The 21,912-nt window shown below is 42.4% G+C and overlaps 1 protein-coding gene across 1 annotated transcript in view; it reads left to right on the forward strand.

Annotated features, from left to right (window-relative positions):
* The window catches only part of EFR3A (EFR3 homolog A), a 69,400-nt gene that overhangs the window by 41,613 nt on the left and 5,875 nt on the right, over positions 1-21,912 (forward strand). Inside the window, exons 11-21 of the mRNA XM_037048563.1 lie at positions 3,590-3,704; positions 4,634-4,685; positions 6,411-6,583; positions 6,997-7,072; positions 7,752-7,913; positions 8,530-8,661; positions 9,736-9,803; positions 10,726-10,853; positions 15,392-15,483; positions 20,550-20,598; positions 21,786-21,889. Of these exons, the coding sequence (XP_036904458.1) occupies positions 3,590-3,704; positions 4,634-4,685; positions 6,411-6,583; positions 6,997-7,072; positions 7,752-7,913; positions 8,530-8,661; positions 9,736-9,803; positions 10,726-10,853; positions 15,392-15,483; positions 20,550-20,598; positions 21,786-21,889 (1,151 nt within the window). The remainder of the gene's footprint in view (positions 1-3,589; positions 3,705-4,633; positions 4,686-6,410; positions 6,584-6,996; positions 7,073-7,751; positions 7,914-8,529; positions 8,662-9,735; positions 9,804-10,725; positions 10,854-15,391; positions 15,484-20,549; positions 20,599-21,785; positions 21,890-21,912) is intronic.

Below are 21,912 nucleotides of genomic sequence, written 5' to 3' on the forward strand. Positions count from 1 at the left end.
TCAGGCTGCACATTCCTGGCTGGATAACGTTCTTCTCAGAGGACCCCGTAGAGAGGACTATAGCACAATGTGCATTTGCTTCTCGTCGTCGGTCTTAATTTTGATCACTCAGAGTGTGGTTCTGTTTCTCTGCTGTACAGTGTCCATTTTTCCTTTGTAAATAATAAGCAGTCTCTGAGAAGGTACCTTTTGAGCAAGCAGATAATTCTGCTCCTCATCCAGACTTCCCCTAGATTTAGCGACCATTTGTCATTCTTGCCCAAACCCGTCTTCCCCAGGATGATGGCAGAGTGACGATTTTCAGACTCGGCACCCCCTCGTCCCTCCCTCGCCGTCAGGCAGCACCCAGTGCCCTGCTGTGAACAGGGCCCCTTCCTGCCCTCTGTGTGGGTGTAGGCCGCCTGCGCTCATCCGTTGTTGTTGGATGCGCTCGTGGGTTTATGTTTTCATGCTTCACAGTTCATTCTATACTCACTGTCTTTTGGTGCTCAAATTGTCCCAGCCACGGCCAGTGGGAGCCCTTGCAAGCTGTCTCCTACGTCTTTGTAACACCACACCACACCCCCCACCCCCGCCCTTTGGAGCAGAGCCTCGTGTGTAAGCTGCCCCAGGCTGGCTTCCTGCTCCCTGCGCAGCCTGGAGCCAGGCCTTTCTCCAGGGCCCGGGTTCCTGTCAGTGGGGGCGGTGGTGGAGACCAGGATCTGGGGACGGATCCCTTGTGCTTTAATGTCATAGGCCTTTTTTTCAATGCAGTGATCAAAATATAAAGGTGTAAAAGGGTAAAATGGTGAAGAGCTTCCTTAAAGAAAAAACCATGAGAGAGTTTTGGGAAACACAACACTCTGGCTGTGCACAAACAAACGGAAGCAAGCAGACCCTTCTCCTACACTAACCCTGCCCTCCCAGCGTGTCTTCACTGTATCCAGATCATACGCTATGAGGATTTCAAAATGAAGTTGTCTTCCTGGGGCGTGGTACCTAATTTCTAACGGTTACCAATAGTTTCTCTGGTGATAGAGTCATGTATCTATCACTTTATTCTGGTGCTCAGCTTTAATTACCTTTATCTGGGTAATTTTCTGACCTGTGAGCTCCTTATTTATAATAATCCTTTGGACCATGTAATACATAGTTTTTCTTTGTCATCTTATTTCTAAAGCTCCATGGATACGCGTACAAGCATTGTGCATTCCACAGCTATTTATTGAATGTGTGTATCTACCGGGCCCCCAGCCAGGGCTCTGACACTCAGGGCTGTTACCTTGTGGAGGCATTTGGTTGATGCAGTACCTCTGTTCTACCTGGTTACAGCCTCGTCACATGCATAGCAATTGTCCTCATGCAGCAGACATCCACGTGTGCCTTACTCAACACAGATAGGAGGTGGTTAAGATTTTTGGAGTGACTGAAAAGGGAACCATGATAAAATCCAATATTACCACGGAGTCTCAATAAAGCAGGACACTCTAGTTACTGCTTACAACAGTTATTATCAATGTATGGTAAACCTAGCTTTTAAGGTGGCTGTTAATTTTCCTTTTTTAATTTGAGAGAAACATCGATCTGTTGTTCTGCCTATTTATGCATTCATTGTTTGCTTCTTGTATGTGCCCTGACTGGGCATTGAACCTGTGACCTTGGGGTATTGGGACGATGCTCTAACCAACTGAGCTACCCAGCCAGGGCATGACTCTTAAATTTATTTGCATTCTTTATGGATTTTCAGTGATATTTTAATATGGTATGCCAAATCATCTCATCATGTTTTAACGCAGTTGATATAAATTGCTTTGCGACTTTTAATTAATGCAGTGTTACTGTTTTACTTTAGAGGGTTTAATTTATTGTGTCTCAACTATCTAATTATAAGACATATATACAACAGACTCAAGCAGTATTTATGTGATGTAACACATTCAGAAATAACATGTGAAAATTAAAACATGACCAAAAAGAAATGCAGTGTAGTACAGAGAGTAAGACTTTTATTTAAATCACACTGCTGATTTTCTCCATATCGTCTTGTAGAAGGTCTCAGTGTTCGGGCAGTTATCACATCAGATGGGTGTTTCCGTTGGTGGGCCGTGGAGCGGGGTTGCTGTGGCTTTTGCCCTTTAGTTACACAGCTGTTGACCAAGTTTCTTGTTTTAAAATAACAGAGCCCATAGCTCCTTGCTGGGATTTTGTTGTCGTTGTCATTGTCGTTGCGGGGCTGAGGGCTCGGTCATTAGCATTTTTAGTTAAGTTCCACTACAAACAGTGGGTACAGAGAGTGAGTTACTTTCAGGACTGTCCCCACGATGGTTGTGTGGGAGACTTTATGTCTGTGTGGTAACGACGGACTTGCGTGGAAGAGAAAGTCAGTGTCCGGTTTCGTATGGTGATGAGTTTCTAACTGGGTTCCTGAACAGTTAAAAGTATCTTGGAAGGAGGAAGTAGAGAGTAATGATGGCACAGGCTTTGGAAACGAGTAGTAGCCCTCATCTCGAGCCTTGACACTAGTTTCCTGTGTGAGTTCTCACCCTCTCTTATCCTCACTTCCACGAGAGGAGACTGAGACTAAATAGCACCTAGTCTCAGAAGGTGGTTGTGGGTCCAAGTACGAAGTAGTGTATTACCCCAGAAATGTGTGCTCCGTGAGCATTAGCTGGAGTAGTACACGTTATGCAGATTGAGTACTAGTAAGATCATGAGATTTTCTTATTGCTAAAGTATGTGATAATGGGAAATTATTTTTAACCAGTGGGATATTATTTTTGACCTCATGTCCAGCCAAAATCACGAGTAGAATAATTTGAGTTTGTATAAGTAGATTATTAACTAACTGTAATAATAGAAGCTGAAAAGTTATTCTTAGAGAAATATTATAAATCAGAATTTTTCTGTAATGATTATGTTATATTTTAAGATATGAACAAAAACAGCCATGATTCGGTATCTGTTTGATCTTTCAGAGAAACAACAAAGTCTGATGTTTGAGTAAATGTTAATTTAGTATCGTAAATCTTTTATGACCAGGAAGTAAATATTTAAAAGCTATGGCAGGCAAATTAAAATACCCACAAAACCCAAGAATGCATGAGAAAAATGACAGGTGAACATAAGTTATTATTTCTTAACATCAGCTGAATTGTCTATGTTGGAATAACTCACAGGGTTAAACTGTAATCTCGGTCCATGATAATGATGTTTTAAACATTTCACAATCCTAGGAGACCAAAGTAGTGACCTAATTATTGGCTTCTTTACCGGAATAAGAATCTAGGCTCACAGTGTACGAGCAAGACTTTCATCAGAAGTACTGCCAGAAGGCTTTTTTCCTTTTTCAAAAACTCCAACTCAAATTGATGGTGGTTTGCCGCTGGTAGCTACAAGCAAAAGACTTTTAGACATTTATTTTGTCTTAGTCTATTATATAAGTCTCACATGGTATATGATTAAATGATTTTAGTTACATTAAATTATAATATCATTAGAGTTTAAAGACATTGTTTTACCCTGTAGTGAAAGCTTTGGTTAAAAACATAATTTTTTACTATATGGAAAAGTAGACGTTTTAATTTGTAAAATGTATCTCGACTTTTTGTAGGATTTTTTGGAAGCAACCTGCCAGACTACCAGAGGTCGGAAATCATGATGTTCGTCATGGGGAAGGTGCCGGTTTGGGGGGCCTCCACCCACACTCTGGACGTCGGTCAGCTCGGGTGCGCAGACGCCGTTTCCCGCATTTTCAAACTCTGAATGTCAGCCGAATGGTGGTTTCATTTCCTTTTCAAGAAATCCAGAAGATGTATTTTTTTTAATTACTAGAAATAACCCTATGGGAAGTAGTATTTTCATGGTTCTAGCTTAGAATTCAGTCAGCACTGTGTGCTTTTAGAGTCGGTGTTTGGTGTGTCATAAACTCTCTGATTTTCTTACACTGACCAGGTGGAAAGTTTGTCCAGCCTGGACGTTGTCTGCATACGTAGGTGTTGAGGATAAAGCTTCACGTTTCCTGTAAAAAAAATAATAATTAATGTCAGTGCGGCAGGAATATTGACTTACTCCTAGAATTCTGGAACTGAAAGTGATTCCAAAGATCATGTGCTTTGCTCCTCTCGTTCTATAGATTTGACTTGACTTTACAATATGCTAAAGCTTTAGTTTGTGATTATTTTTGTGTTTTTTGCTATTTTAGTAATGAAATAATAGTCTTACTTGATTTATATTTCTTTGACTGATAATTAGATAACCCGTTTCCACTTGTTAATTGATTTTGAATCACTAGTTTTTACCTATTAGGCATGTTAGCTACATTTACAGTGAGTATATCCCCCACTTACAGTATCTTTTAATTCGGGTTGTTTCATTGTGTGCTCATATGGTTTAATTTTCATGTCATTGCGTGAACAGATCTCCCCTTTGAGAGCTGGTAACTTCTTATTTTTTGTCTGAATTTGATTTTTTTACATATAACTCTCTAATTCGTATGAAATTTAGAGCATAAAATGAGCCATGACTTAGATATTATTAAAGTAAAATCTACTTAGCCAATATGAATCGAGTTTTAGAATCAGTGACCAGTACGTAAGGAAGGGACGTGACTGTTAATTACTGTCAGTGGGTAATGCTAGTGTGCTGTGTGTTCCAGGGATTTGGGGACCAGGAGGATTCAGATCATGTTGCTGAGATCTCTCCTGATGGTGAGTCATTCCAGACAGGTGACGAGCACACTTATCCTTTAGTTACTGAACAGGTTCAAAGGGCAGTTTCACAGTATTAGCTTCCTTTTCTTATTTAACCTGCTATTTAGGGTTAGTTCTTTTCTGTGGTTTATGTAATTAGCTATTCTTGAATTTTATTTTACTTTAGTGTACTTTTGCTGTCTTTCCCTACTTCTCCTATTATCTTATTTGACATTTATAGTGATGAAACACACCAGGAAATATTGCCGTTTCAGAGATGAGGATGCCCGGGCAAGCAGGGGAGGAGGTCCCCAAGGGTCACAGAGCTAAATAGAACTTGGACTTGAAATGCAACGTTCTGTCTAAATACCATGTTTTTCTTCCACATACTGACCGAATAATGGCTTGCTGTTGGAAAATAAGTCAGCTATAAAGAGCGGCGGAGGAAAGCACCCCCAAAGTGGGAGGTTCTGGGTTTGTTCCGTCACGAGTGTGTTCGCCGTTGGTTCCGCTCCATCTGGCATAACACCGGAGCTGAGCCGGAGCGCGTGCTGGGAGTGTGTCCTCTCCAAGTCAGGACTTTCAGAGTTTATTCTCAGCATCTCTATGAGACACGGTCCCAGTTTTTAAAAGCAATGTTTCATACCAAGGAGAAGTATGAAAATATGTAATTTTATATTCGAACCTGTGAATGGTGTCTATGATAAAGAAATTTTAAATCCTGATATCTCCAGATTGATCAGTCCATTTCTCTGTGCTTCATGCTTTTTTATTTATATCTTGTTTAAGAACTCCTTGCCTCTTCTGATGATGTAAACACATTTGTTTATATTTTCTCCCCAAAGTTTTTAAAGTGTGGCATTCTATATTTAGAACTTTGGTCTGAAGATTATTCTTATATGTGGTGTGAGACATGGATATAGTTTTATTTTTTAGGTGGGTAGCAATTGTCCCACAAAGTTCTTTACTCAGTCACCTCCACCCTGTGTATATAATGCATGCACAGTGTAAATTTTAGATGTTCCAAATATGCTTGCAAACGTAAATATAAATTGAAATTAGCAACTAAAATTTCCTCTGGTCCCAAGTGTTTTCTTAAACAAATCCCCTGAGTAAATCATCTCGACTGAACCCCAGTTGCGCTGCCTGGGCAACGCTGTGTGGTGTGGTTCACGGTGTTTAAGTACATGCTCTTGAAAAGCTTTAAATTTAGAACCTAGCGATTCACTCAGAAATGTCGAATCAAATACCTAAAAGTACAGCTTTCCAAACTGAATATGTATTCCTATTAACCTAAACTGCTTAGTTTAAAATAAAAGTAACTTACAAGTTTAAATGAAACATTCTCAGCTCTTGTACCGTTTGCTACCTAATCTCCTTATGTCCGTTTAGGGCTGACTGCCTGTCCCATATGTGCTTAACCCCGGACCCCAGTTTTCTCATATAAAGTGGGGGTGCATGTGCACCCACCTTGTGGGGACACAGTTGGTGCACGTGTAGTCCTAGATGTGTGGCTGGCACGTGGGAGATGTGACTTGTTACTAAGTTTACTCTCTTTCTGAGTGATGATTTGTGAACTCGGTAAAATCCTCATCTTACAAAATTCTTTTTTGTTTTTTCTTCAGCCTTATGTCCATACTTGTTCTCCTTAGTCTGTGATAATTGTAAACAGTTTGGGAATTTTACCAAAGGAAGACTCATGCCAAAGGTTTTTGTTTCTTTGACTTTGCTCCCTGTAATCAGGTCACCTCTGGCTACAAAGCCAAGACGATTGTTACCGCGCTGCCTGGGTCTTTTCTGGACCCTCTGTTATCCGCATCCCTCATGGAAGACTATGAGCTGCGACAGTTAGTCTTGGAAGTGATGCATAATCTCATGGATCGCCATGACAACAGGGCGAAGCTTCGAGGCATCAGGTACTGCACCGTCTTGAAACAGGCTTAATGAGGATGTTTTTCCGTTTCAACATTCATATGTTTAAGTGTTGTGATTGGTAGGTTTTCTGCATCCAATTTTATTATTAATATAGTTTAAGACAGCAATGTTTGGAGGTCTTTTCAGAAATCTTAACTATTAGTAGTCTCTGGTTACATGAGTTTTATTTTAGTTTTGCTTTAAACTTAGAAATGGCATTAGGAGTCAAGATCTCTTTATGAAATTCCTAAACTTTCTAATTCAGCGGTGTCGTTACATAAAGTGAGTAACATGCTCATAGAAATGAGTGTTATGCAGCTCAGACTCCTAAGTGTAACTTTTGATTCGTCTTACAAGACGTGCTATTATAACTAAATGGGCTATTCATTAAAAATGATGCATTGATTACCTCTAGAATAATACCCGATGTAGCTGACCTGAAGATCAAAAGAGAAAAAATTTGTAGACAAGACACAAGTTTCATGAAAAAGGTAAGACTGTCCTCTAAAAAATAACACATGCTATTGTTAAAGCCATTTGAATTGTTAGGTAGTTTTATATTGCTCTATGGCCTAAATGAAGCCACGCTTCGTTAGTATATTTACTTGGATTGGTTTGGTTTAGGGGAAACCTCTGTGCAGTCCCTGGGAAGTTTCTGTCACCTCTCCCCTACACACTTGCCTGTAGACTTCCCTCTGGGGGCTTCGTGCCAATGTGGCAGAAACTACAGAGGCCCTCCTGGACGTGTCCTAACGGCCTCACAGGCGAGAACGCCTGAGCACAGCCCCGCTCCACCACATGTCCTCCACTGTCGCCGCGACCCCTGTGACTCTGTCGTCCATTCTAATTGTTTCTCAGAGCGGTGTACAGTTTGCTTTTGTCTTTGCAGATTATTAGTAAAGACATTTTCAATGTTGACATGAAAACCGTTTCTTACTTGCTGTTTTTATTTAAGGCTTAATCTTCCACACTAATGTCAGTTTGTGGTCCTATGCTAGTATCTGTGTAGACGTCAGTGATGGGGACACAGTTAGACCACCTAATTATCGGTTTAAACCTCTCTTGCATGGTAATAAGGGAGCCACTTCGCAGGTGGTTGTATGCGTATGAAATCTGCCTTTACTACCTTTCAAGCAAACTTACTTTTTCCTCTGTCACTGTGCTTTACAGAACGGCCAGCAACTCTACCGACACATATATTTGGGCTGTAAAGAGGAAGACAATGTTCAGAAAAACTATGAGTTACTCTATACTTCTCTCGCGCTCATAACTATTGAATTGGCCAACGAAGAAGTGGTTATTGATCTCATTCGCTTAGCCATTGCTTTGCAGGTATGCTCTCGTGATCTTTTGTTGAAGAAAACATTTTCCTTCAGATGAAATAGACACCATCTTTAAAGCGTTGTTGCCTTTACCCCAAAACGTGCATTTTCTAAAGGGATATGTCTATTTTAAATCTAAAATACTCAAGAAAAGGGTTGTAGTCATGTATTTTTTTTAAACAAATGTCAAGTGAGCATTTGACTGTGTACTAAATATTTTTCAAGGCCCCAGGAAAATGGAAGACAACGCAGCCCCTGTGCTTATGCTTGGAGTTTAGTGGGGAAGGTAGTCATTAAATAATACCTATGTACTGTTTGGTGGGGCTCTACGTATTATGTAGTAAATGGACAGTAGGTAACAAGAATATGAATAATATGTGTATATCAGGGTGATGTATTATTATATATATTTAATATACGTGTACTTTTTTTCTTATGAAAAGCTGTTTGAGAGATTTTACTCTCCTTAAATGGGCATGTATTCTCCTTTCAGAATTAGGAAAAAAAGTCACTTCTTATAAGATGACATTTTTGGTTAGCATCCCAAAGCACCTGCATGTTTCAGAGCAATCAGAGGGAACACTCAGGGAGCCTGAGACCTTGTGCTGTGCTTGTTTTGATTCAAGGACAGCGCGATCGCCAACGAGGACAACCTGCCGATGTTCCACCGCTGCGGGATCATGGCGCTGGTCGCCGCGTACCTCAACTTCGTGAGTCAGATGATCGCCATCCCTGCCTTTTGCCAGCACGTTTCCAAGGTGAGGGACTTAGAAGGTTCAGCTTGCTTTGTATGCAAAGTGGCTGGTTCTCTTTCTGTGATGGTTAGTTCTAATCTTGCCATTCATGTATCAAATGAAGATAATTCTGTAAAAATACACAGTGACTAAATTGAAACTACAGCTAAAACTATAGGTGATTTGTATATTTTCTTCGGTGCCTGTTGGAATTTTTTACGCAGTGGTTGAATAGAATACTTGGTTTACTTCTAGACTGCTTCATGTGATTTCTTAGATAAGTTTTTTTCTCTTAAACAGTGTGAATCTTGGTATCTAAATTTTCTTAAATTATACCATTTTTGTTGTTGTTATTGTTTTAAACCAATCTACTTGAGCCACATCTTAGAAGTTGGATAATTAATGTGCCTCTCGGAGATTTCTTCTTTGTCATTGAACTATATTAGTTTTTTTTTTTCAGTAGTAACTCATTGAATAATTACTTGCATGATTTAATAGCATTTTAGTAGAACTTCATTTTATGGACCTTGGAGCATATCTCTCAGTCCTGGCTAAAGGCTAAAATGTAGGACTTTAGGGTATTTGGAAAAGGAAAACTCATTTGTGCACTAAACAAGTGTTTGGGTGAATATGAGCCGCCCACAGTTAGAGACAGAAAAACTAGGAGAGCAGGGCGCGCCCTGCGAGCAGCTCATGGTTGAGCGGAGGAGCCAGACTTCTCCGAGCACTGACACCTTCTCCCGCAGGGGCTGCAGTGGGAGGGGCGTGGCATGGGCCCAGGGCTTCGTGGAGGGGTTTCCAGAACAGTGGCCGCTGTGAAAGTGGGTTCTTACCCCTCTGTGGCAGGTTCAACCAGATGTAACGTATTACTGTTTTCTGCTACATGTATCACTACGCGGTTTTGTCATCTGATGAATGTTGAAAATAATAAATATAAAGCAAAATGAACTCTGGATTTGAGCTATAAATGTAGACTAAATTCCACAATTAGAAATGTTTACTTTTCGTTTCTGCTTTTTTATTTTTCCACATTTTAATAGCAAGCTCCTGAGAAGTGAGGTTTTTGATTTTTTTGTTTTGTTTTTGGATATATTTCAGGTTATTGAAATTCGAACTATGGAAGCCCCTTACTTTCTGCCAGAGCACATTTTCAGAGATAAGTGCATGTATGTTAATTCATTACATTTTAAGAAAGGGGCAGTCAGTGACGATATAAAGGAATACACTGTTGTTAGAATGATTTTCTGGTGTTTTATAGTCATGTTTTGTGTTTCTGTCAATTCATCTAAGTTCTTTCTCTTGCTATGAAATTCTTGTACATGATGAATATTTGCTTAGGCGTACATAGATCAATCGTGGATAAAAATTTATCTTTTTAATATGGAGATATAGCTCCTAAATATAGCATGTTCTCATATAAAGGAACATTCCTTTAAGGGAATGTAATATCCTGTTCAAAACTTTCAATAAGAGATAAAAATACTCATAAAATTGTGGGAGAAAGAATGTATCAAGGAAAATTAGTAATTTACACCCTGCATTCTTTCTTACTCTCCAAACCAAAAAAAAAAAAAAAAAAAAGAACAGTGTATTCTTCACACTTTTGGGCTGTGAAGTGGTTTAATATCAAAAGCATCAGCGTAAGACCAAGCCAAGGCGTTTCAAAGGAAACTGAAAGTTTGTGTGGTTGGGCAAGTGTGTCCTGTCACGTGGCTAGCTAATACTGTTTTCATTAACTACCAGTAAACTGCAGCTTCAGTTTCTCCTTGGGGTAGATTTGTAGTGAGTCTGACAGGGAAGGCTGCACGCAGTCCTCTCCACCATTTCACCTGGGACCACCTACAGGACAGCGCACGAGGCCACCCTCGCCGCTGGCCGGTGCTGGGGAAGGAGCCAGCCCCCAGTGGTTTCTCTGAGGACCGATCCCTGTGCTTGTACAGAGCTCGGGCCAGTCCTCTGAGATGCACTGTCCCTGCCCAGTTTTCATCTGTCGTATCGAGGCTCAGACGTCCAGTGTTTGCGAGTTGACTTGTTTTTGCTTGGTAATTTAAGTACCACTGACGGGCTCTTGTTTGGCCAACCTGACAGGCTTCCCAAGTCCTGGGAGAAGCACGACAAAAGCCTGTACTTCCTGGCCAACAAGATTGCAGAGTCTCTCGGGGGGAGCGGCTACAGCGTGGAAAGGCTGTCGGTGCCCTACGTGCCGCAAGTCACAGGTGAGGGGCTGCTGCGGGTGTTTTCCCACACCCTGTCCACAAGGGAACGTGGTTGTTTGCACGCTTACTGCACCACAGCTTTGTCAGATGCCGAAGAGGGCTTCCTTGTATTTTTAAGTTTTCCTCTTGAAAACCGTTAGTGAACCTCTAGAGACACGTGCAGGAGTGGGCAACAGTTGGTTTGCAGTTGTGAGTACACAAAATAGTTTGTACTCAGGTTATTAATTATTAATTACTATATTATTCACCTACTTTTGCCCACCCTTGTGTATGATTTTGTCATGAACTGATGGAGCCATCAAGTGATTATTGTTATACTAAATAATATTATACTTCAAATGGCAAAGGAAAATGAAAGCTTCCCTCGTTAATCAATGTTGAATTTAACTCAAGGAAATTGGCAAAAATTGTTTAATCTGTTATTTGTATTTATTGAGCTTAATGAGTTAGGCAAACTTCTGTCACTTGAAAGAGAACAGATCATTTGCTATGCAAAGAAACTTTTTAACTTTCTAGGTTAAGAATAGGTGTCCCTCTGTGCACTGTACATTTCCTTCTGTCCTTTTCTTTGAACGCAGCGGTTCTCGCGTTTCGAGGCCGAGCTGCGTGATGTCGGTACATCCAGGTTTACTGTGGAAATTAAAATCAAACAGTGTCTGTCTTCCACTTTCATTTTCACTTGGTGATTGTGTAAATATTAAATTTGTTAGAACTAGTTCTTCCTGGATGCTTTTGATGTTAAGAGGGCTATTTGGTTTTAGTTAGGTGGCTTTATGGAATAAAATGCAGACCCAAAATATATACATTCATTATAATGATACTTCATAGTAGTGAGAGATATTAATGAATTCTTTTGCATTTTCTAATTCTATACTGTAAAAGATTTTATTCTTCATGAACTCCATGAGGAAATGAAAATGGTAAGAATGAAAACATTAGAACATTGTAATATAAAAGACTTTTAAAATATTTTATTCTTATAATTTGTATTTAGCTCTCTTTTCTTCCGGCAAAAAAACCCCTCATAAGCCCAGACACAAGCACAAAGGTAAACCCAGGGTCTCTTTGGCCTGCCTTTTGTCACCTGTCCTGTAGCAAAGTAGCTCAGTAGAACCTACCTTTTAGAAAGTGGAGCCAGTGCCTGTGTGTTTTATGTCCTTGCGAGCTCGGTTAGCCTTCCGCCCTCCCTTCCCCACAGCTGTACTTTCTTCCCACTGCTTCTTCCCTTTACCTTGACCCTTCCACGAGTAACAGTTTTTGGCAAATGCTGGTGCTTCTCCTCAACAGGTGGTGTGCTCTTTCCCGTTTCCTTCCACCCCCCAAAAGAGATGTGTTCCCTTTCTCAGCGCCTCTTTGTCCCTGACTGGAAGAATTCTGAATAGTTCAGTATGTAATTATGTAACTGCCAAGAAGTTGCTCAGTCAGAATAAGACTTTCTCTGACTTATAAAGACTTTGGTGGTTCAGAGTGGCCTGTGGTGTATGTGCCCTGCGTTAACGTAGAAGCAGGCAGTGATACTTCACGGGACAGTCAGTCCGGTATTACGTTTTTCTTCGCCTGCATAACTGTCAGGTATTCACTTTGAAAACTGAGGGATTTAAGAAGATTATACCAGAAGGAAAAGGGAAACATACTTAGTTTTTTTCGTGTTGTGAACGTGGGTGGGTGGACAGGTCGATAGGTGCAGATGCAGACGCAGATGCACAGATACAGGTGCGCCGCCTTCATCAGGAGAGCAGCGGCCTTTACTGTGTGGTGTAGACGCAGATGCAAATGCAGGTGCAGAAACAAGCCCTGTGATGTGCACTTTGTATCCACTTCCTCATTTAACCTCTAAAATAGTTTAAGGAGGAAGACAGCATTATCTTTGTTTACAGATGAGGATAGTGGGTATGAAGTTAAATAATTTCATTATTACCTTTGACGCCGTGATTTGCAGTTTGTTTTTATTCCATAAATATGCGTTCATTCTCAGTGGAATTGTGTGTTTTTCTATAGGACCAAAGAAGTGCACCGCTGTGAGTGCTATCAGCATTAAACGATGACATTTTTAAATTTGTGTAGATAAGTTACTTCTGAAACTCTACTTGGCCCCAGCTAGCTTTCTAATGAAATCTGTGTGGTATTGTAGCCCTAATTACATTTGTGATTTATTATATGCAGTTAAGTCACTTTCTTTTTTTTTAAATTTATTTATCCTTACAAGGGAAAGGAAGGAGAGAGGGAGAGAAATATCATGTATGGTTGCTTCTCGTGCATCCCATGCTGGGAACTGTCCTGCAACCCAGGCATGTGCCCTGACTGGGAATTGAACCGCGATCTTTTGGTTCACAGGCCCATGCTCAATCTGCTGAGCTACACCAGCCAGGAAGTCACTTTCTATATCTTATTTTTAAATATCCATGGACAATTCACTGAGAGAAACAGAATGTAGCTTGGCACTACCCTCACACTCAGAACGTTTCCCCTACTCCTTAGCCATCTGAATGCAGTTGCGTGCATCGCGCACATAGACGCACCAGGTGGTAGCACAGTGTCGCCGGAGGAACTTAGGGCTGCTCTAAGGATTGCTTCTGAAACCCAGGTGCCAGTTAAAGTCAGGAGAGCGAGGATTACCATTACAAACAGCAGAAGTAGGGAGGAGGAAGGCAGGTGGAAAAGGAAAGGACACAGGTGGTGGTGTCCGGGACCACCCCAGCCCCACTGGGGGAGGGAAGCGAGGGTCTCCCCAGGCGTGTACACACCGGACACTGAGTTGGTGACAGGGCGTTCTCTGGGCCAGCGGGCAGGGTAGCCCACGGGGCCGCAGCACTGCCTCAGTTGGTAGGCCTGCAGGGCTGCCCAGGCACCAACACCGATGGCTCGTGGGGACCGGGGTTATCGCCCAGAAGCTCTGTTGTAGGGACTTTGTGCATGTGTGTAAGAGGCTGATTGTAGCTGTGCCTTGGCTTTTCTGTGGGCACCTGGGAAGATCAGGCATAGCTGATGGTAAATGTTTGTGCCTAGAAGAAAGAGGATAAGTAGAAATAACTGGTGTAATAGTTAAGCTTTTTGAGGAAGTGATATATTTGTTTAGGCCTTGAGAGATAGGAATCTTTATAGTTAGGAGGGTGTAAGGAAGGACAGGTAGTACAGTGTGTCCAGTGGAGGTTTGTGTGTGTAGGAGAGTGCGGAAGACAGGTGTGGCGGAGCACGCTCAGAGGCTGGAGAAGAGGCTCGACTCAGACGGCAGAAAGTGACCGTGTCTTACCCGTGTAACATTCTCCTGTGTATAATGAGCACCCGTGGTTTTGGCCCGAACTTTCGGGGGAAAAATTCTTTCATTTTAATTTCTTCAATTTTTTATGTATTTATATTTAGATACCTGTGTTTTGTATTATAAAGGGATTTTAGCATTTATTTTTGAACATATTATGATACAAGAAATTTATGTGACAAATAATTACAAACAAAAGAACAGATATATAAGGTATTTTAGGTACTACCCATGTATAATGTGCATCTTTATTTTTCTCAAAAATGTGGGCACAAAAGTGCACATTGTACGTGGCGAAATACGGGCAGGAGCGATTGAAGTCACTGTTGGTATTGATGAGCTGACGAGAGAGCCCAGGATGCCCGTTCAGCTCAGCAGGCAGTGGGGGAGCCGCGTGGGGGAGCGGTGTGGCCAGGGCTCAAAGAGGCTTGTGACGAGGTGGTGGCACATCGGGACGTTGCAGAATGGTCTGTCACCCGTTGAGGTGGACTAGGGTGGTGGTTCTCAACTGTGGGTGATTTTGCCCATTCCAGGGGACGTGTCAATCCTGGGGACATATTTAGTTATCAGCACTGGGACAGGCCTGCTGGCATCTAAGGGGTAGAAGCTAGGGATGCTGTGAAGGCTCCTGCAGTACACACAACAGCTTCCTACCACCACAGTGATCCAGCCTAAAGTGTCTGTAGTGCCAAGGTTAAGAAGGCTGCCTTGGTTATGCTGTGGTAACAAGCAGTCGCAGGTTTAGTGGTTTAAAGCAGTAAAGATTTATTTGTGCTCCATCGAACTGTGCGTATCTTCCTATCATCCGTATCTGGAATCCAAGCTGATGGAGCAGCACGCTCGGAGACTTCGCTCACACGTCGTTGGCCAGAACTAGTTACGTGTCCCTCCTAACCACAGGCAGGCCAGGAACTGCAGCCTTACTGTGTGTCCAGGAGAAGGGTAAACTGCCAGATTCCATTGGTAGCATTAGTTACTACCATGGAAGGCTGCCCTGGAGGGGAGAAGTGGGCAGTGAGAGAGAAACTGGGTTCTCTGTCCTCACCTTCTTCGCTCTAGTTCGTCAGTGGACTGAAACCACAGTGCACACAGACCAGGATCGGAAGGTAGAGCAGTGCGGGGCTGCCCGGCGCATTTGTAAGTCTGAGGACACAGCACTCGGTTTGTTTAGAAAGAGCAGAAATGACTGTCTTAATTTTCTGAAATGTTTTGAAACCTGAATTACGCAGTGTATAAATGACATTTCTAACTGACATATAATGGGGACAATTTTTTATTTTAGATGAAGATCGACTTTCTAGAAGGAAAAGCATTGTGGACACAGTATCCATTCAAGTGGACATCCTACCCAGCGGCGGCCCATCTGATGATGTGGTGAGTGGCTGAGAGCTCTCAGCACAGCACTTCCCTGAGACAGACACGGCGTGAAAGAGCCCCCCCCAACAGGAGCAAGTGCAACCCGACATTATCCCTGAGTCACCAAGTTCTATTGGTAGTCGGAATTAATCTGATTTAGCCTTGAATTTACTTTTAATTTACTTTAGTAAACTAATTTTAGCTATCTGTAAAGATACATAAATGTAACCTGTTTTATGATATTATTAGATTTCATGCTGTAATTTAGTTTAATAACAGGAACTGTAAGAACCGAGTAAGATTTTTTCTGTAAGTAAGAAATTTCACATAAGGCCTGATATTAAATTAGGAGAGCCCTAGATTCTATTTTTAAAGATTTATGAAACACAAATTACAAAATAAATGGAATTAGACACTTCACTTGAAGGCAGGTGCTCACGACCTTTAGAAAGTTTCAAAATGTCACCCGTGAGGGAAATTTTTTGTCATTTTAGAGGGTAACTAACAAGTCTAACGTAGGCGAAGCTGTCTCAATCGCCTGTGTACTCTTTAGGGGCTGTGACTTACCTGAAACGTCACAGACTTAATGCTCTCCTCCTGTTTCACTAGAGCACGAGAGAACCCTCCTGAGTTATAGGAAGAAAGAGCAGTCGGCCCCCTCTGGGACTTATTCCGCACAAATCACAAGAGAATTTTTTGATAGTCAAGTAAAAATGACGAAATACCTGCCTGTCGAGTCAGCCTCCTCCTTGTGACTTACTCAGTATTTGCCTTCCTAGGTACTTCATTATTTCTCGTTTGGTACAATATAAATAATTAAAAGACTATCCATCTAAGAAAAGGGGAAGGAAGTTGTCTGAATTCATGCTTTCCTGGCCTCCTCTCTCCTACCCCTCCTAATCCCCACCAGGTGATTTGTCCGTAGGAAGTAAAACGGTTGGTGGCCAGGCACAGCTGACCGGCGCCTGTGCTGCCCAACTCCCCGTGCTGTGGAGGTGGTCAGTTCTGCTAGGAAATTGTCAGCAGAGCATCGAGAGGCAGCCAATGCTCATTTGAGGATTCAGTGTGTTGAGATCTGTGGACAGTTTCTTGCCAGTTTAAGGCTCCAGAAACATCATCTTCCCCAATTCACCCCTTCTAAGCCATTTTAATTTCTGTGCTCCTTACTAGTAAGGAGGAGATCTTACTAGCTCTGTCTTGTAATGATTTGCACTTGGTGCAGTTACATTTTGAGGGAAGAAAATCATCTCTAAAGCCTTCGTGCACACACTTTGTCTTATCAGGAGTGCACTGCACTGTGCGGCCTGGCCTGACTCCATTGTCCTCTCTTTTAAAGAAATGTGCAAAGCACTTCAGACTTGCTAACACTTTATTTTGATAAAATGAACTGAAGAGACATTTGCATAAAGATAAAGTAGGAGGAAGATTCTTGAACATGAACTTTACATTAAAAGTCCATTAATACATGTGTTAGCTTGTCAGAGATCCTTTCTCTTTGCTGTAAGTCCAAAGGCAAATATGCCTCGCACCGAGCGTTTGAAAAGTTAAGTAAATGGTTTGCTAGAAGATTCCCTTAAGCACACTGGATTTCAAACCCATTTACCATTATGGAATTTGATTTTGGAAATTGGGAATGATTGCTCAAATGCCAGAAGACAAAATAAACTACCATCTAGGCTAGGAAACTGATTAATTGCATGATGCGGACGGAAGTGTGGTCAGTCAGGCATTCACCAGCTAACGGTGTGCCCGAGTGTCAGGCGGTGGGTAAGTGCATTAGCTGGCAATGAACGGGGTAAGAAAGGTGCCCACTGAAAACATTACTCTTATATTTGATCAGAATTAGTTGAAATTTTGCATATATCATCCCAGTCAGTCTTCATATATATCTGATATCTGCTTTTAGGGCTTATAACTAAAACACAGAGTCAGAAGATCGTTTAGCTGGAGATCATAGCAGACTTGTGCTTTCTCTAGATACAACTCAAACTGTCATTATAGTCTGTTGAAAAGGTATGTCAGTTTCAACATTTGCGATTCAAACCTTAGCTGCCTGTGACTTGCCTAGTAATTTTTTTAAACAATTGCCATATGTGTTACCTTTGTGTATGTGAACTTTTCCTGAAAATCTTTATAAATATACCCATACTTAATTAACTCAAGACCGTAAATGGCTAAAATGATCTGCCTCCCCAGATTAGAAGGTCAGCTTGAATGGTCGAGTGCCGCACAGTGGGCGTGCTCTTGGTCCCTCGTGCCCGCCTTCAGCCTCGTGGGCACGGCTGCTGCGCATCACGGGCATGAGGGAAGTCTGAGATCACCACCCAGTCCTCCTCTCTAAAAGGTGTAATAGTCCGTGCTTAATTATTTGGGGGAGTGGATGGAAGGCGATGGAAGTTTATGCGTATTCAATTTTTCTTTGTACAAAATTAAGCAACAGTCGGCTAGAAAGGATTGTTGTTTGTGCAAGGACAAATAACAGATATTTTTATACCTACATATATCCCTACCTTTTTCCCCAGTGTAAGTGAAGATACTGGCATGTGTGCTAACAAAACAATAATTTTAACGTAAGTGAATATTAGTCAGAACCTGCTGGGCTGGGTGCAGTACAGTTATGGTATCCGTGGGGGGCAGTGACGTTATATCTGGTCTCATTGGGAAAAGGTGAGCAGCAGATTTTAGGCAGGTCCAAGGGTGTCTCACAGTCTAGGCTGGAGCTATAGATGGCAAGCGAGGCGGAGGTCAGAAAGAGGAAGGGAGGCTGAAACCCTTTGGAGGTGATGCCTTTGCACCGTTTTCCCATAACTCCAGCCCAACCAGCTCAAGAGTTGGCGCAGATTCTGGTTTGATAAACATTTTATTTTACTTTTGATTTTAGAGAGGGGCAGGGAGGGAGAAAGATGCAAAACATCAGTGTGAGAGAGAAGCACCAGTTGGTTGCCTCCTGTACACACCTCAGGGGACCAAGCCTGCAGCTGAGGGCTGTGCCCTGACAACAGTCGGACCAGTGGTATTTCGGTTCACAGGACAACACCTCGACAACTGAGCCACACTGGCTGGGGAGGAACCTATTCTAGTGTAGTTGAGCACCATCTCAAATATGTGGCTTGTATTTAGTAGCTGCATTGAAGGTAAAATATTAATCATTAAGCACTATTATGAAGCAATTTTTTAAAAATAGCTTCCACAAAAAGGGAATCTTGGGAAACAAGATTGAAGACAAATTACAGAGGGGTTTCTCACCAGCCTTGGGGCTTGGTTTGTAACTGGTAGGAAGTGGGGGACACCGAGATGGGGGTAGCGTCATTTCAGAGCTGTGCTTTCACAAAGGAGTGGGAGAAGCATGACTAGGTGGAATTGGAAAGAGAAGACTGGAAGCGAGAGGCCAGCACGAGGACCCAGAGCAGCCAGGCCGGAGATGAGAAAGAGGGATGGGAGCAGGAGTGCCCTAGTCTGAAGGCAAGAGTGGGTAGGACCAGCAAGTGACTGAAAGCAAGTTAGATAAAAGGAGGTTTAAAAAAAAAGGACAGAATGACTTGGTTTTGATGCTCAGAAACTGAATCACAGTTACCGGAATCGAGGAGAACAAGACCAAATGGGGAAGAAGAGTTACTAGGTAAAGCTCGTTAGCTTCCCACTTACCCACACTGAACAGGTGATAGTCGAAGTCTCCAGTGCCCTTTCTCCGGCGCTGCGTAGGTTCCTCGGGAGTTTGGTTTCTCCCTGTTCTTCACCAGCTGTGAGGACAAGAGTGTTTGGGGGTTGTTTTTTTTTCACTGAGGCATTAGGTTGCTTCTAGTACAAATAATTGACCAGTCAGAGCCTAATCTTGTATATCTGCCACAAATGTCTAGAAAAAAGCCACTGAAGATTTCCAGTTTCCGTCTGGCTTCAACTAGAAATACGAACCCTCAGTAGAAAAACCGGGGCAGTAGGACTGTTCATGGCCACTTGGTTTCCAGCCAAACTCTGCCTCCGGGGGAAGCCACCGTGCGAAGCATGAAGTCTCCTGCTGTCATTAGTCTTGTGGCTTAGATTTAGCAAAGAAGCTCATGAGCTAAAATTAGGGGTGACCAGAGCCCCAGGCAAGTACTGCTATGTCGTTTCTTAATTTTTATTCAGAGACAAGGTAGTAGCTGGACATACTCCTGAAAATGTGCTGGTGCCACAACAGGTATCACTGGTTTTATCATTGAGCAGTAGACGTCACACCTTTTACGTATCTGAGAGCAGTAGAGATTTGAAAACCCACGTGGAAGGCCGTTCTGGAGAGTAAGACCAGGGTAGGTTGACCTTACAAGACCCAGAGTAGGATTAGTTTAAGCTGTTAACTATGCTCATCAAACACTTCTCAAAGCAGTGATTCTTGCTTTTAAACCATTTACAGTTTTAGGTTATTTCGTTTTTTATCTGCAAGCTGCATGGGGTACCAGAATCTTAGAGGCTATAGAGTACTTAGTTTTTATTTGCTACATGGCAAACAGAAATCATCTGTGTGCAGTCTCCGCCTTGAATATTGGCAGGCGGCGTCGCCTGATGGGGCAGTTCCGGCGGTGGACCCAAGTCTTGCTGCACATCACGCAGCTGGAGATGGCTCTAATCCAGCACGGGCCGGGTTGTTGGGAGGGCACGAGCTTGGCCAGCCAAGCAGTGGTGTGTAGACTTGTTGGAAACCGCTGCACTAGGCCATTGTCACAACCATGGGAAGAGTGGAGGTTATAGGACACTGTGGAGGGTCATCACAAATCAAGGCAACACAAAGGGAAAAGTTTGTAGAAGTTCTTATATGACTGCCCTGGCCGGGTGGCTCAGTTGGTTGGAGCATCATCCTGCACATCAAACAGGCTGCAGGTTCGATCCCTCACCCCTCTCACCAGTCTAGGTGCATACGGGAGGCAACCTATTGCTGTATCTCTCTCACCCCAATGTTTCTGTCTGTCTGTCTGTCTGTCTCTCTCTAGAATCAGTAAACATATCCTTGGGTGAGGTTAGAAAAAAGTTTTTGTATGACTTGCACTAGGTGAAAGTATTATTTGTATTGACCTTTCTTAATTATTTTACTTAAAATCACTTTTCTCCAGGTTAGTAACACTGAAGAAATCACCTTTGAAACATTAAAGAAAGCAATTGGTGAGATTTTTTATACTCATTAACTCTCCTAATATTTTTATAGTGTGTCTTTATCTTAGTGCATGTTTATATGCCAAAATAAATAAAGGCAACATGGCTACACACACACACATACATATATGTATATACACATATATACACACATGTATGTATATACGTATATACATATACGTATATGTATATGTACGGAAGTCAACAATGCACATATATATACACACATATATGTGTATATATATGTGCATTGTTGACTTCTGTATAAATACATAATTGATTTACTTAGCTATGTTCTTCAGGCTTCTACAGATGTAAAAAGAATCAGAGTAGTGTTTTATACAAGGATAACAGAAGAGTGCAGAGTTAGTCCAACTGGTGTGATCTCAGAAGAACTCGTTAATGTCCCTGCCTCAGGGTTTTCATTGGCGAAACAGCAAGGGTTAGTGTGACGCTGTCTCGGCCTCCTGCCACTCAGCCAGCTCCTCTCTCACCCCGTGACAAACACACTGCTCATGACGCTACTCTGTGTCGGGTAAAGACCACTCAGTCCACCTGACCCAGCGCTTCTGAGAGTTTCCAGCCTGACTCGCGCGTGGGTCCATGCAGCCTGCGTGCGGGCACCCACCACGGGCGGCACGGAAACCTGCTGTGCCTGACGTGCCTGCGCAGCCTCCCAGAGCCTGTTCAAGGGAAGGGGCTGCCTGTGACCAGGCAGAGCTCACGTCCTCCTCAGATAAAGCGTCGCCCTTCAGATGGTGGCAAACAGACGGGGAGGGCTAAAAAGTCGGTCCAGAACAACCTCGTGACCTTGTCTGTTGCGCCATTCGATACCGAGTTTGGAGGACTTCGAATGCAGTGCCAGTTCTGTGCAAGGGGCTGATTGTTGATGAAAGAATCACCCTCCAGGGAGGAAGCCAGCACGCTCGGCCTGTTTGGTGGAGAAACGGGGAGGTAGTCTGTAAAAAGGGGTCTCATGTAGTTTTAACCCTTAGATTTAAAAAAATTCCATGTGTGTGTTGCTTTCTAGCTTTAGGATATTTCAAGCATGTTACACGTTTGCTTTTTTTCATGTAAAAGTAGTCCTGTAAATATTGCTTCTTTTTGGCTTTGAGATCATTTACTTTTATGGACATTGGCAAGGTTCTGTGAAATTCTGTGTTCCTTTTAACGGGTCTTTGTAAACATATACATAGATACCAATGGAATGGAAGAACAGGAGAAGGAAAAGAGGCGTCTGGTCATTGAGAAATTCCAGAAAGCACCTTTTGAAGAAATAGCAGCACAGTGTGAATCCAAAGTGAGTGAAAACGTGTTGAAGGG

The sequence above is a fragment of the Sturnira hondurensis genome, unplaced genomic scaffold (genome assembly GCF_014824575.4).
Source record: "Sturnira hondurensis isolate 20B ecotype Veracruz unplaced genomic scaffold, ASM1482457v3 Scaffold0006413, whole genome shotgun sequence".
Classification (NCBI taxonomy): Eukaryota; Metazoa; Chordata; class Mammalia; order Chiroptera; family Phyllostomidae; genus Sturnira; species Sturnira hondurensis.